This window comes from Chrysochloris asiatica, unplaced genomic scaffold (assembly GCF_000296735.1).
Source record: "Chrysochloris asiatica unplaced genomic scaffold, ChrAsi1.0 scaffold00179, whole genome shotgun sequence".
Taxonomy (NCBI): domain Eukaryota; kingdom Metazoa; phylum Chordata; class Mammalia; order Afrosoricida; family Chrysochloridae; genus Chrysochloris; species Chrysochloris asiatica.
In genome coordinates this window covers 1,350,070-1,366,349 of record NW_006408697.1, presented here as the reverse complement: position 1 = coordinate 1,366,349, position 16,280 = coordinate 1,350,070, and the positions used below count along the sequence as shown (strand labels likewise).

General features: G+C 39.3%; 1 protein-coding gene across 1 annotated transcript in view; it reads left to right on the top strand.

The window, feature by feature from the left end:
* Positions 1 to 16,280, top strand: part of RYR2 (ryanodine receptor 2 (cardiac)) — a 786,033-nt gene that overhangs the window by 210,503 nt on the left and 559,250 nt on the right. Inside the window, exons 15-16 of the mRNA XM_006872010.1 lie at positions 7,031 to 7,214; positions 9,983 to 10,118. Of these exons, the coding sequence (XP_006872072.1) occupies positions 7,031 to 7,214; positions 9,983 to 10,118 (320 nt within the window). The remainder of the gene's footprint in view (positions 1 to 7,030; positions 7,215 to 9,982; positions 10,119 to 16,280) is intronic.

Genomic DNA, 16,280 nt, shown 5'->3' with positions numbered 1-16,280 from the left:
GTACCAACCCATAGCAACCTTACGCACAGGAGAACGAAACACTGCCTGATCCTGGGCCAACTTCACAACTGTTGCCACAGTTGAGTCCATCGATGCTGCCACTTGGCCATTCCATCTCATTGGGGGTCTTTGTCTTTTTCTCTGACCTTTCACATTACCAAACATGATCTCCTTCTCCAGCTACTGGTCCCTCCTGACAATATGTCCGAAGTATGAGAGACTAGACCTAGTATGACAAAAATGTTGTTGCTGGGAATTACAAACATTAACCATAGAAGAGCCATATGAAGTAATTCACTGCACTGCAGATGCCATTGAAGGAAAGATTACAAGGTACACTGTGAAGGCATTGGTGAAAAACAAGTCTTCAGGAATTGATAGAACACGAATTGTTTCAACAAACGGATGCAGCATTGGACGCACTCACTTGCCTGTGTCAAGAAATTTGAAAGATAGCTACCTGGCCAACTTATTGGAAGAGATCCAATTGCAAGGTGACCCATTGGAATGCAGAAATCATCAAAAATATCTTTAATATCTAATGCAAGTAAAATTTTACATATCTGTGCCCATTGCAATGCAAAGTGACCCAATGGAATGCAGAAATCATCAAAAATATCTTTAATATCTAATGCAAGTAAAATTTTACATATCTGTGCCCATTGCAATGTAAGGTGACCCAATGGAATGCAAAAATCATCAATAATACCATTAATATCTAATGCTAGTAAAATTTTGCAGACGGTAATTCAGTAACAATTACAGTAGTCCACTGGAAGGATCCTGCCAGAAATTCAAGCCAGAATCAGAAGAGGATGTGGAACTAAGGATATTGTTGCTCATGTCAAGAACTCATCTAATTTGAAAAACGAAGTCCAAGCGGCACTGAAAACATTTGATGAAAAGTAAGCTCCAGGAATGGAAGGAATAGCAATTATGTTTCAAAGGATGGCTCGATGAGTTCCCTTGTCTATGACAAGAAATTTAGAAGACAGTTGCCTGGCCAGTATACTTGAAGAGATGTACATTTATGTTCATTCCAAATACAGGTGACCCAGCAGAATACAGACATCCATTCATCTCAAATGCAAGTAAATTTTTGCTGAAAATAATTTAAAAATGATTGCAGAAAACTACCAGAAATTTCAAGATTTGCAGGAGAGGACATAGAAGGATTGATATAATTGTCAATGTCTAATGTAATCTTGACTGAAAACAGCATAGCAGGAATACATTGACTAAAGGTGCTCTGGTCTTGTAGTGAGTTAAGCATTGTACTGCTTCCTGAAAGTTCACCCAGCAGGTATTCTGCTAGAAGAAGCTGAGGTAGCATGCTCCTATAAAGATGGACAGCCTCAGAAACCCTATGAAGCAGTTCTACTCTGTCCCACAGTGCAACAATCAGAGTTGATTCAGTGGAAATGGATTTATTTCTTTTTTAATTGACTCTGCAAAGGCATTTTTGTGGATCACAACACATTCTGGATAATTACGATAGTTCAAGTTTTGTGTCAACTTGACTAAGCCAGGATTCTTAGTGATTTGGCAGTTCAGACATCGTAATCTCTTGTGATGAGATCTGACATAATGTAATCAACTCCATAATGAGATGTTTATGAGCATCCAGTCCATTGAAAGGAAGTTGACTTGTGCATGTGATCTGCTTCCAATCTATTGGACACTTGGACAAAGCTTACTTGCTTGCTTTTTTGCTGGGTCTGGATCCTGCATCTGACTTGTCATCTAACCTCTGAATCCTTTACTGCCTGCCAGTCCTGGGAGTCATCAGCAAGTAGCCTGCCATCTTTCCTGCCAGCTGCCTCATTTGCCTATCTTGGCTTTATCAGCCCTGCAGCTATATAAACCAGTAGTCTCCACACTAATATTTGCCCATGAGCTTGGGATTTGCACACATCTAAATTTGAGTGGAACTCTTGGTGTGGCACTGTAGGATCAGTCATTGCTGTGAACCCCGAGGTTGGCAGTTCAAAACTACCAACTGCTAATTCAGAAACTCTATACAACAGGGTCACTATGAGTCAGAAGGGACTCTACAGCACTTAATAACAACAACAGTTGTGTGAGCCATTTCCTTGACATAACCCTCTCTTTACATATACATATATAAGCTTCACTGGTTTTGCTTCTCTGAGAACCTAGTCTAAAACAATAGCATTGCAAGGGCTGAAAATTCTAGAACACTTCATTGTACTTTGACAAAACCTGTGTATAGACCAAGAGGCCATTGTTTGAACAGAACAAGGGGATACTGCCTGGTTTAAAATCAGGAAAGGTGTGCATTAGGGTTCTATCCTTTCATCATACTTACTCAGTTTTTATGCTGAGCAATAATCAGAGAAATTGCATTATGTGAAACCTCAGGATTGGAGGAAGATCCATATTAACAACCTGTGATATGGTGATGACTACAGCCATTGGTAAGGATTATACCTCAACACGAAGAAAATGAAAATCTAAACAACTGAACCAGCAAGTAACATCTGGAATTTCTGCTGAAACAAGACTGAGAGGAAATAGCATACATTGACAGAGAACTTCCAGAGAGGTTCAAGCTGGATTCAGAAGAGGCTGTGGAATGAGAGATATCATTGCTGATGTCTGCTGGATCTTGACTGAAAGCAGAGAATATCAGAAAGATGTTTACCTATGCTTTATTGACTACGCAAAGGCTTTCCATTGTGTGGATCATGACAAGCTATGGACAACATTGTGAAGTATGAGTATTCCAGAACACTTAATTGTACTCATGAGGAATCTGTACCTGGACCAAGAAGCAGTTGTTTGAACAGAGCATGGAAACACTGAATGTTTTAAAATTAAGAAAGGTGTGCAACAAGGTTGTATTCTTTCACCATACTTATTCAACCTATATGCTGAGCAAATAATACGAGAAGCTGGGTTCTATGAAAAAAAATGTGGCATTAGGATTGGAGGAAGACTCATTAACAACCTGTGATGTGAGGATGATAAAGCCTTGCTTGCTGAAAGTGAAAAGGACTTAAAACATTTACTGATGAAGATCAAAGAGCACAGCCTTCAGTATGGATTACATCTCAATGTCAAGAAAACAAAAATCCTCACCACTGGACCAATAAACAATCTTATCAAAGGAGAAAAGATTGAAGTTGTCAAGGACTAAATTCTTCTTGGATCAACACTCACTATCAACACTCACTGAAGCAGCAGTCAAGAGATCAAACGACGTATTGTATTAGGCAAATCTGCTGCACAAGACCTTTTTAAAGTGTTGAAGAGCACAGATGTCAGCTTGAGGACTAAGGTGTGCCTGACCCAAGCCATGGTGTTTTCAATAACCACATATGGATGTGAAAGCTGGACAGTGAATAAGGAAGATCGTAGAAGAATTGATGCCTTTTAATTATGGAGTTGGAGGAGAATACTAAAAGTGCCATGGGCTGCCAAAAGAACCAATAGATCTGTTTTAGAAGAAGTGCAGCCAGAGTGCTCCTTGGAGGCCAAGATGGCCAAACTTCGTCTCTCATACTTTGGACATGTTGTCAGGAGGGAACAGTCGCTAGAGAAGGACATCATGCTTGCTAAGGTGGAGGGTCAGAGAAAAAGAGGAAGACCCCCCAATGAGATGGATTGGCCAGGTGGCAGCATCGATGGACTCAGATGTGGCCCAGGATTGGACATAGTTTCGTTCTGCTGTGCATGGGGTCGCTATGAGGTGGTTGCCTACTCGATGGCACCTAACAACAACAACTATTAACTGATGATATGTGGAGGGAATTGTAATGAAGCAAAGTATATGCTTCGCTAAGTGTAAAGCTGATAATCTACACTGTAAACCTTCATTCAAGTCATAATAAAATGTTTTTTACAAAAAGAAATAATAGTTTTACATTTTCATATTTTTGTTTAACAAAAATTTATGAATTTTTAGCTGTATGTTTTTAGTGGCACTGTGTTTTAGTTCTTGTGGCACTGTGGCACTGAACCACAAGGTTGGTTTGAACCAGAAGATCTATGGTTCAAATTCACCAACTGCTCCTATGGAACCCTATACAGGTTTGCTATACAAGTTGGAACAACTCGATAGCACTTAACAATTTGAATGTGCACATTTTACATTTGTAGTACTTACGCATATTTTTTGTTTTTGTTTATGAAGACCAAGTATCAAAATCCAACTTTATTAAAGCTTTATTAATTGCTGAGATTAGATCTTTTCTACTTTTAAAACAAAATATATTATTTTAATGCATTTGGGTTTTATATTTATGCTTGCTAGCATTACTAAACTTCTCCTGACTCATGGTGTTTTTAATTTACATAATTCTGTAATATATTTCAGAAACTTTGAAAAGTTTTACATCATTAATTCCCATTTGTTGTTGTTGTTAAGTACTGGTATATACTCTTTTATGTTAAGTGCCAGTATTTTGATCCTTAAAAGCATCAGAATTCTTTAAAATTTCAATCTTAATGATATTTCATTCATTAATTTTTCAGAGAAAATTATTTTTAACTCTTTATCTCACTTATTCATATTCATTTGACATTGAAGAGCTTCCTTTTAGAAATCTAGACTCGGACTTTTTCTTCTCTTAACATGGAAATTAGAATCACTTAATATTTTTCATTGGTGTGTTCCTTTTGTGATTTATTTTCTGTAACTCTTCATCTCCTCCTCTTCTGCGTGCATAAGGGTGGGGATTCTATTAATATGTTAAAATAAACTATAAAGCCTATGTTTTTCCTAGTATTTTGACAAATGTATTCTTAAAGTAAATGGAAGAAGGGGAAAAGCTTTGTTCTTCAAGTAGAATATAGTTTGATGTTTAAATTATAAAATGTAGAGATAAAAATGTCTTTCATCTTTGTTCTAATGCTTTATGAAAATACCAAGCTTTTCTCACCAATCATGGTTTCTTTATTATTCTGTCCTTGCTAAATTAAGATGATAGTCATTTTTATATTAGATGAAAACTCTAATTCTTAACATAATTTGTCATTTTAGAATTTGGGGTAGCTTTGTTCTGATAAGATAAAACTGTCTCTAGGAAAATCCTCTGAAAGGAACTGAATGGTCGCATTTGTTGTAGCAGTTGTTTAGTTCAGCTTAAAACCCTGGACACTGGCAATACTATTATTTACCTTTGATTTAGAAAGTGTAGCTATTATACTCCAATAAATTTTAAGTTCCATTCAGTCTATTATTGTGAGTTTGAATTTGACTTTGTTAATAAATTTATGACTTAACTGTAGAATGGCATAAAACATTTAGAAAAGAAATATTTAATTGAATATGCACTTTTATTTTAAAAGGGGAGAGGTAATTTTATTCTGAAAAGTTATTTATGTTGTTTTTGGGCCATAGAAAAATTTGTAGAAATAATGAAACTAGGATTTGGAGAAATTCTGATGATGTCAGTGATACGAAATTTTAGAAAACATCTTTAGAATAGTTCATTCGTTTTGTAATTTCTACTGCTTAGTAGGAATCCTGGTGTGGCACTGTATGATCAGCACTGAAGAGTGAACCACAAGATCAGCAGTTCAAATCTACCAGCTGCTCCTTGGAAATGCTACATAGGCTCACTTGGAGTTGCAATTGACTCAATGGCACTTAACAACAGCATCTGCTGAATAAGTCTGAAGTCAAATATTATAACATTATTTGTAATCTTCATCTAAATAGTAAAGCATTTCAATGACTCTGCTTAGCACCATAAATTTCAAAGCTAAACCCATTAATAAAACTTTATGATTTTTTAAAAATGTAAATTCCAGTAAAAACAGACAATTAGTCAGAAATATTTCCTTGTACTAAAATTCTGCCATACAACTTTGCTGATGCTGAGAACAAAAAGAAAATATAATGCTTTTTTGTTTTGAATCTTATCAGGACTAATGAAAATATGATTATATCAATTACAGTATAGTTCTTCCATTTTTTCCTGTCTTTTTGTTCAATAAACTTTCTATTTTGAAATAATTTTTTATTTATGAACACTGTATTTTGAAGTGTTTGTCTTGACATTCATGGCTATGAGTTTTGAACCTCAGAATATCATAAACTCAACCAAAGAACAGAGTTCCATGCTAGAAATGCGTTTCTCTTCAAAGGCTTCATGATATTTTCCTTAATCAAGATTTTAAATGTATTGCTTTCATATACTGTTTACAGTTAATAATCAACTGTCTCAAACTAACACCAGCAGAATGCATTTTTAAACCAGAAGCAATTAAACAGAATGGCAGAGTGCCAAGGATAACATAGCAGTTAACAATTACTTCTCACAAAAATAAAAGTAAAGCATGAATAAAAAAGAAATTTATGAATTGCTCCTTATATTCATGTTTATAATATAAGGGAGCTACAAAAAGATTGTGAAAAAGTTGTATATAAAGATAACAAAATATTTTTCCATGAGCTTTTTGAAGTTCCGGCATATAATATCGTATATATATGACATGGAACTGACTCCACGGCACATAACAACAACATATATGACATGAATAAGGGTCGCTGTGTTGGGGGAGACCTTGTGTGGTGCTGTGGGTTAATGTGCTGGACTGCAAAGTCAGTTTGAACCACAGTGTGGGCAGTTCAAGCTTACCAGCCACTCCTTGGAAACCCTATACGGGGTCGCTATGGGTGGGAACTGACATGAAGGCACTTAACAGCAACAATTGTGCTGGAGTGCTAACCTAAAGGTTGATGGTTTGAATGCATACTGTGGTTCTGTAGCAGAAAGACATGGCAAAATTTAAAGCAAGAAAATGGTACAGAATTGTTTATTTTTGAGAGCAAATGGGGTCTCCCTGAGTCTGAATCAATTTGACAGTAATAGTTTGGGTTTGTACATGACAAGATATAGGATTTCTGGAATGAATAAACTATTGCTGCTTATAGGTTGCTTTTGCAGTGATATATATGGAGAGGGTAGTAGAGTAAACTGTCCCCTTATCTAGAAACTGAAAAATAGTAAAATAAAAGTCTGCATCACTGATAAGAAGATGTGTTTGTGATTGATTTTAGGGGTCTTGATGCTCTCAGCAAGAAAGTGAAGGCATCCACAGTGGATTTGCCTATAGAGTCTGTAAGTCTGAGTCTGCAGGATCTGATTGGCTACTTCCACCCACCAGATGAGCACTTAGAACACGAGGACAAGCAGAACAGACTACGAGCTCTGAAGAATCGCCAGAATCTCTTCCAGGAAGAGGTGAGTTTCCATCAGTGCCAATTCCTTTTCTGGTTTTCTCTGAGAATATAAATTTTTGAGGAAGATTCCTCTATTTAACACCTGGTGTGGTGCTGTAGGATAAGCACTGGACTGCTAACTGCAAGGTCGGATGTTTAAACCCACCAGCCACTCTTTGGAAACCCTATGCGGGGTTGCTATGAGTTGAACCCTACCCAATGGCATGAAACAGTAACAGTAATTTCACACCTTTGCATTTTGGCTTACACAGGAGCCAGTGTACAGGGAAAGCAAGGTTTGGATGAATCTGGAAATGGTTTTTTATTTGACTATCACAGATTACTAATTTTAAAAGATAAAACTTCTCCCTCTCTGGACAGACATTTAATGCTACTGTCTGCTTACCTCTCACACCGGTTGTTCCTAAACTCTTGTATTTCGCTTCGTGTTGGCTACAGAAATAGAGAATCTTAAAAGGGCTGAAGTAAGCACAGGCTTCAGAAAGCATCAGGGTTTTCCAATTGTTTATCATGTTCTATGGAGCTCTTTAGAAGATGCACAAGGTCCACCAGAGAGCTACGTGTTGGAGATGGAACTAGGAGAGACCATCCTTTAGGACAAAGCCAGTCTTCCTGCTTCCACAAACTTCCACTTTGCCCTTTGGCAAATAATACCTTTCGATGTATACTTTTATTTCACCAAAAGTTGGCTTCTCTGTTTTATGAACACAGTACCAGAAGGGCCAAGTGACTTTTCAAATGTCCTAACTACTGCTAGTGTCAGAAGCAGCCCAATGTCAATGTTTCAAGGGGGGAATGTCAGGACTAGTGGCATATCAAGCTAGCAGAGCAAGTGTTCATTCTTCTCAGGCCCCGTGTCTGTGAGTATGAGTATTCCTGAGTCAGAGTATCTTCGTGAAAGTAACTAACAAAAAATGTTTAGAGGGCGTGGCTAAGTTCCCACATTCCCTAGAATGATTTCCTTCTAGCTTTAAAACGAAAATGAATTGTCCTCAAGTTGATTCTGAGTTACGGTGACCCCGGCTGTACCAGAGTGCTCTATAAGGTTTTCATTGGGTAACATTGCAGAAGCAGATGTGCCCGCCTTTCTTTTCAGGTACTTCTGGGTGAACTCAAACCTCTGACCATTCAGGTAGCACCCAAACCTGTTAACCGTTTGCATAGCTCAGGGACTCATCTAACGTCTAAATTGTTTTCTAATTTACCATCAGAAGCCTTTGACTATGACATTAATTTCAGAGGATATTTTCACGACGAATACAAATAAATTACCTACCTAGAGACCATACTGGCATGAAACAAAGGAAACATTGCTATTAGCCAACAATAACCACAGGAAATTGTTTATTATTAGGGGCTTTTATTTTATTTTATTGAACTGTTTACTCCATTTTTTATTACCTGGAAAAAGTGAAAGTAAACATTGGACTGCTAAGATTTACAGAACTGATTTGGGTAAGACAATGGGAACCTAGAAAAGACATTAGGTTATGAGTGGGGAACCTTTTTTATTGCCAAAATTTATAGCATCATTCATGGGCCATACAAAATTATCAACTTAAAAATTAGCCTGCTGTATTAACTCACCCATGTGTGATGGCAGGACTTCTGGTGTGGCGCTGTAGAATCAGCACTGGATTGTGAACCACAAAGTCAACAGTTCAAACCCTAGGGTTTCTGAGGAGCAGCTGGTGGATTTGAACTGCTGACTGGTTTGAACAGGGTCACTATGAGTAGGAACCGACCTGACGGTACTTACTGACAATAACAAAAAATGTGGTGGCTGGAATGTGGTTGCCTTGACAGAGCCGGACCAAATGAAACTGCAAAGTCGTTTGAACTGCAAGGTTGGTGGTTGAAGCTCACAAGCTGCTCCTTAGAAACCCTATACAGGATCACTATGGGTCAGAATTGACTCATACATACGACCAAGGGCCAGGCATCCCCTACCTCTACGTTAAGTTCATGGTGCTTTTAAAATTCTTCGTGTGAAATGAGTTACTCTGGTGAGTTAACTCTTCATAGCTTTTTCTTTCATGTGAGTTACTTCCCTTGACAGCCTGGTTCTACCAATAATGATAAAGGCATCCATTCAAATTTCAACCTCATCTGTTGTTGTTGTTGTTATGTGCTGTGGAGTCAGTTCTGACTCATATCCACCTTGTACAGGGTTTCCGAGGCTGTAAATCTTTATGGGAGCAGAAAGCCTCTTCTTTCTCCTGTGGAACTGCTGGCAGTTTTGAACTGCTGACCTTGTGATTCGTAAACACTATACTACCAACTTCATCTGTAAGAGTGCTTTAATAAATACATTTTAAAATGTCTTCAGATATGCCTTTTCTTTATTTAGTTTAGAATATCTGCAGGTTACTGCTGTAGGATACTGTCTTCCCTAAGACTAAGGAGCTCTTTCTTCTGCTTCAGATGAGACAGCATTATGGTTGAGTCATGTCAGATAACCCTAAAACGTACAAATATAAGTATGGAGTAGGCATTTTCATATAGCTCCTGTGCAGTTGGTAATGGCTTTCAAGACTTAAACTGCACGCAAATTATTCAAAGAACATTTTCTTTGACAAGCATGTTTCTTTCTGTCTTTTGAATAATTGAATAACCTATTAATTTCCTTTATGATTAAAAGACTTATTTAAGGCCAAACCTCATTAAAAAAAAAAAGAAAAAAAATCCAATAGCGTTCCTGCCCTTACCCACCACCCCTCCCGGAGTGGAGTGACAGGTTTTGACGGTGAGTTTTCTCTCTCCTTGCAGGGCATGATCAACCTCGTTCTTGAGTGCATAGACCAGCTGCATATCTACAGTAGCGCCGCTCATTTTGCCGATGTTGCTGGGAGGGAAGCAGGAGAGTCCTGGAAATCGATTCTAAATTCTCTGTATGAGTTACTAGGTAAGATACATGATCGAGTTCTCAGGGCAACTGAGCGTTCACTACTTAAAGGGATCACATAATACTTACGTTTTATATGGGTAGTTTTATAATGGTGCTCATGGTGGTGTAACATGGAGCCGGTTCCGATTCACAGCGACCCTGTACAGGATTTCCGAGGCTGTAAATCTTTATGAGAGCAGAAAGCCTCATCTTTCACACATAGAAAGGCTGGTAGTTTCAAACTGCTGACCTTGAGGTTAGCAGCCCGACTTGTAACTACTATGCTACCAGAGTTAGTTAGTTTTATAATAGACGTCCAATTTGAGGCATTCAGTTTTTAACATTAGCTTGATCAAAAACAATCTATGGTCAGTTTTTGCTTTTTAACCCTTTTGTGACCCATGAAAATATATATCATCTTCTAACATTTTCAGCCTCTTAGGTTTCTCAAAAAGACCAGTTTTTGGAGAAAGACAGAATGTTTGGCAAAGTGGATGGTCAATGAAACAGGAAAACCCCCAATGAGATGGATTGACAAAGTGGCAGCCACAGTCTGCTCAAGCGTAACAATTGCTAGGATGGGGGCAGGACTGGGACTGTTCATAGGGTCATTATGAAATGTAACTAACTTGCAGACACCTAATAGGTTTCTTAAGGAGCTCTGGCAGCATAGTGGTTACAAATGGGACTGTAAACCTTAAGGTCAGCATTTCGAAACTACCAGCTCTTCCACAGGAGAAAGATGAGGCTTTTTGCTCCTATAAAGATTTACAGCCTCGGAAACCCCGTAAGGGTTGCTATGAGTTGGAACCCACTCCACATCACATTACCACCAACAACAGGTTTCTTGGGAAGCTGCATACCCAGCCTTTTGACTATATCTCTTTGACATTTTTTTTATCCCCACCTTCTGGATAAATACTTATATATCCTTCAAGACCAGTTCACCTGCCATTGGTTTTTGTAAATTATCCGTGATGTTTCTACCAATCCTTAAGCAGAATTAAAGCCTTCCTTCTTTGTGCTGTCTTAGCCATTAGTATTTACTTGTATTATTGCAGTAAGGACATTACTCACTTGGTTGTATAGGTGGCTATGATCTCAAGAGCAAGAATTGCACCTTTCTGATGTCTATATCTCTGGCACAAAGTGGGTATTTAATGAATGTTTACTAATTAAATGACCAAGTCCTTAAAAAATAGGAAATTATATCTGAACATAGTATTTTATGTGAAAAATGAAGAGTGGTCAAATATTTTTAAATACTCTATAATTAAAACTGTCTTTAAAATTTGTGAAGTCGGAATACAAGTAAGTAAAACTGTTGTCTACTTTGCTGCTGTTGTTTTTAGGTGCCATCGAATTGGTACTGACTCATAGTGACCCTATGCACTACAGAGTGACACACGCCTGGTCCTGCCCCAACCTCATAATAGTTACTAAGAATGAGTCCATGGATGCCACCACTGTGCCAATCCATCCCTTGGGGGTTTCCTCTTTCTCTGTGACCCTACACCTTACCAAAGGAGCTCTGGTAGTGTAGTGGTTACAAATCGGGCTGCGAACCTGACGGTCAGCAGTTCGAAGCTACCGGCTGTTCCGCAGGAGAAAGATGAGGCGTTCTGCTCCTGTAAAGATTTATAGCCTCGGAACCCTGTACAGGATCACTATGAGTTGGAACCGATTCCATGGCACATAACAACAACAACACGTTGCCAAATATGATATCCTTCTCCAGGAACTAAGAAGCTCTGGGAGCATTGTCATTACAAGTCGGGCTGTGAACCTCAAGGTCAGCAGTTCGAAACTACCAGCTGTTCCATGGGAGAAAGATGAGGCTTTCTGCTCCCATAAAGATTGACAGCCTCGGAAACCCTATGCGGGGTCACTGTGAGTTGGAATCAACTCCATAGCACACCACCACCACCTCTATCTCCACAGACTGTCCGTCCTGATGATATGTCCAAAGTATGAGAGATGAAGTAGGAGACACGAAGTCTTACCATCCGGGCTTTCTGGGTGCCTACTAGAATTTTTATTATGTTTTCCTTTTTTTGGGCCTATTTGATATACCATTAAACCTAAGCATACAGTTTGCTACTATCAATAAAATGTTTTATTTCAAAGGTAGGATCTGGCCAGCATTTCTTTGAACACAAGACTAGGAACACTGAGGCTTTGTCGGAATCTGGATTTATTACTTTACCCACCAGGATTTTAAAGACAATGTTTCTTTGCAGAATACCTAATAAGTAAGCACTGTTAGCTGTCGTTGAGTTGGCCCCCACTTAAGGTGACCCCATGCACAACAAAACAAAATGTTACTGCTACTTTGCCATTCCAGTGATGAATAGCATATCATACTGATGTGATTTCATTGGCTGATACTTTGGAAGTAGATCAGTAGGCCTTACTCCATAGTCCATCTTAGCTTGTGCAGCATTACAAGACGCAGGCCTTGCTGACAGGTGGAACATGGCTGTGTGTCAGGTGCATTTTTTGTAGTTGTTAAGTGCCGTCGAGTTGGTTCGACCCATAGCAACCCTCTATAGGGTTTCTGAGGAGCAGCTGGTGAGCTTGAACCACTAACCTTGCAGTTCAAACGGCTTTGCAGTCTGGTGCATTAACCCACAGCACCACACCAGGATGCCTGTGAGGTGCATTAGCTAGGCACAATTTCTCCCACTGGCCCCTGAATAGAAACTGAGGTATACTGGTGCTTTTAACATTGCATTGTGTTAAATACTTGACTTGTGACAGCCTGTGAATTCCTGTGACCGACTGAATGTATAGGTAAAGAAGAGGGACTTCATTAGTGTGTGCTTGAGTGTAGAAAATGTATGTGTGTGAAGACAAATTGATAGGCATCTTACTTGTATTTTCATAGCAACCATTTCCATAGTCTGTGAGTGGTTTCTTTAGCAGGTGTATTCTTTTTTCTTTTTTTTAATGTTTTATTGTAAATTATGTGATAGTTTACATGGGACAACATTAGCTTTACATTCATCCTATCGTATATCATTTCATTGCCATTGTTACAATCCCCTCCATGCATCATCAACCAACTAAAAGATATACCCTGAAAACCTGCCTCCCGGTCTTCAGCACTCAGCCCCCCTCTCTCTCTCAGTCTAGAGTCCCCAGCTGCTACATCTCTACACGTCATCATCTCTGCCTCCATCTCTGGCATCACTGTTTCTGTGGGTAGGGTCGAGCACTCCGCTCTTCTCCATTGATGGTCCCAGGGACCTCCGATCCTGGAATGCAAAGTCAACCACTCCCCTCCTTTTGCTACATAATGTCTACCTTTACGTTCCAACCCTCACAGTCAGTCCTGATAACAAATATTCACTATTGTACCACAAGAGACTTATCCACATCTCCTTTTATCAGCCCCGCCCAGACAGATTGGATACTACTCAGTAGGGATTCTACCTTCCTCCACGCCCTCTGGTTCTAGGCTCCCACTTGAAAGCTTGTGAGTCAGTCACTTCTTGTCTTTGTTGATGTTGTTGATAATTACCATGGAGTCAGTTCTGACTCATAGTGACCCTGCACAGGGTTTTCGAGGCTGTAAATCTTTACAGGAGCAGAACTCATCTTTCTCCCGCGGAACCGCTGGTAGTTTCGAACTGTTGACCTTGAGGTTGGCAGCCCGACTCATAACCACTACGCTACCAAAACTCTTGCCTATGTAGCCCCCCCATTTTGAGTAGCCAATGTCCAAGTTGCCCATCCCTGTCTACTCTGTTTATGAAGGGAGTGGGAATGACCCTCGCTATAAAGATTTGTTCCCTCTTTTAAGCTACTGCATCCATAGGTGTAGGTCAAATAAAATTGTATCAGATTACTCTTTTTTTCTTCTGCTTTCTTCTTCTAGTTGAGCTCTGATCATCCATCATTGAAGGCAGCTCAAGTAGGTATTAACTGTAAGTGTGGGTGTTCTTGTGCATATGCCCTCTCTTCTTGTCAGCTGGACACTTCACTCTCCACTCTAGTCCTCTATGGTTATGTCACTGCCTCTGGGCCCAAGAGTCCCCAGGTCTTGCTTCACTGCTGGACAACCAGGTCTCCACCCAGGTTCACAGGAGTTTATTGAATGTTGTAGGGCTTAGCTTGTAGCTTCATTGCTGTTTTTCCCTCACTTCTCCTTATAGATGACTAACGTGGACACCAATCAGAGCATGTGTTCCCATTGAGTCTTAGTCTTGGAAGGGGTTTTGCCCTGAGGGTATTGGACCATTTGCCTTGATGTCTCCTGGGCAAGCAACTTGATTGTTCTTGTAATAGTAGGACTACTATTGTTTTGTATTTTTCCTGTAGGTCTTTCTTTCAAGAAGTATCTTTTGTTCTTCTAGCTGCTCCAGGCTGATCTGCTTGCCTTTTCAAATGGAATTTCCACCTCAGAAGATTCTGGATGGGGTTAAGGAGTCCCCTTTTGGTCTTATATAATGCAGAGGCTCCTCAGGAAGCCTCCTTCCCTGGGCACCTTTGTAGCCCCATTTTAGGTATTCCAATCAGTTATAGGCAGAAGACAGACTTAACAGCTTTCTATGGTGATATTTCTGACACTCCTTTCTCTCCCCATCAAGTTTCTATTTTATAATGGTATGCCATAGAAACCAAGGTTGAAAAGACAGCCAAGCCTCTTAACATTATTCCCCCCTTTTGCCCATTCCAACCATGTTTCATTCACTGTATCCCAGAGCCCTGTTGTTCCATGGTTGTGCATACATCATTATTTACCTCTGTCCCACTTAGCTAATACGAACCTGCCTAATTGTTTTCCCATCCGCCCTGTTCTTCCATTCCCCTCCCCCTTCTGTGTATTGCCCCCCTTTCTAACACCGGAACTATCCAGTGTCTATTCCCTACCCTGTGCTCCACCTTTCCCTCCCTCCCCTCACCCCATCCCCACATCTCGGTAACTAGCAAAGAATCCCCATATCCCCCTTTAGTATGGATTCTTTTTCTTGGTCTTTTACAGTAGTGGTCCTATGTAGTATTTCTCCTTTTGTGACGGACTAATTTAACTCAACATAATGTCCTCAAGGTTCATCCATGTTATGAGATGGCTTGCAGCTTCCTTGTTATTCTTCAAGGTAGCCTAATATTTCATTGTGTATATGTACCACAATTGTTTATCCATTCTTCAGTTGATGGGCACTTAGGCTGCCTCCACCTTTTTGCTATTGTAAATAGTGCCTCTGTGAACATTGGTGTGCATGAGGTAAAGGTCTTGTTTCAGTCTTTTGTATATCACTTTCCAGTTCTGCCAGCGCCATCTGTTGAAGAGAGTATCCCTCCCCATACAATATATTTAGGTACTTTGTCAAATATCAGTTGGCTGTATGTAAATGTATTAATTTCTGGATTCTAGATTCTGTTCCATTGATCTATGTATCTTTCATTGTACCAGTACCAGGCTGTTTTGACCACTGTAGCTGTGTAATAAATTTTGAAGTCAGGGAGTGAGAGGTTTCCAACCTTATTCTTTTTCTTAAGCAGTGTTTTGTTTATCCTGGGTCAGTTTCCATTCCATATAAAGTTTGTAATTATTTTTTCCATCTCTTTGAAGAATGTTGTTGGACTCTGGATTGGGATTGCATTATATGTGTAAATTGCTTTGAGCAGTATTGACATTTTCACAGTGTTAAGTCATCCTTCCATTTTTATAGATGTCTTGGTTTCTTGTAATAGTGTTTTGTAGTTTTCTTTGAGTAAGTCCTTTGTTTCTCTGGCTGCATTTATTTGTAGATATTTTATCTTTGGGCAGCTATTGTAAATGGTATTGCTTTCTTAATGTCCTTTTCAGCCCTGTTGTTTTTTGGTATAGAGGAATCCAACTGATTTTTTTTTTTTTTTTAATTTAAGGCTTTTATTGTGGATTGAGTGAAAGTTTACAGGGCACATCATCAATTTCACATTCAACAATCCATATAACTTGTTTCATTACATCTATTATAATCCCCTCCATATACCATCAGTTAAAAGTATTTCTCTCTCTCCACTTTAGCTTTTTAAAAAACACACAAACAAAGAAACCCACTCAGGCAAAGGGCACATTCTGCAAGTCTGCTCCTGGTCACCAGTTCTTAGTCCTTCTCTTCTTAGTTGATGAATCTAGAGTCCTCAGCCGCTCCCCATCTCCATGCCCCCATCTCTGCCTCCATCTCTGGC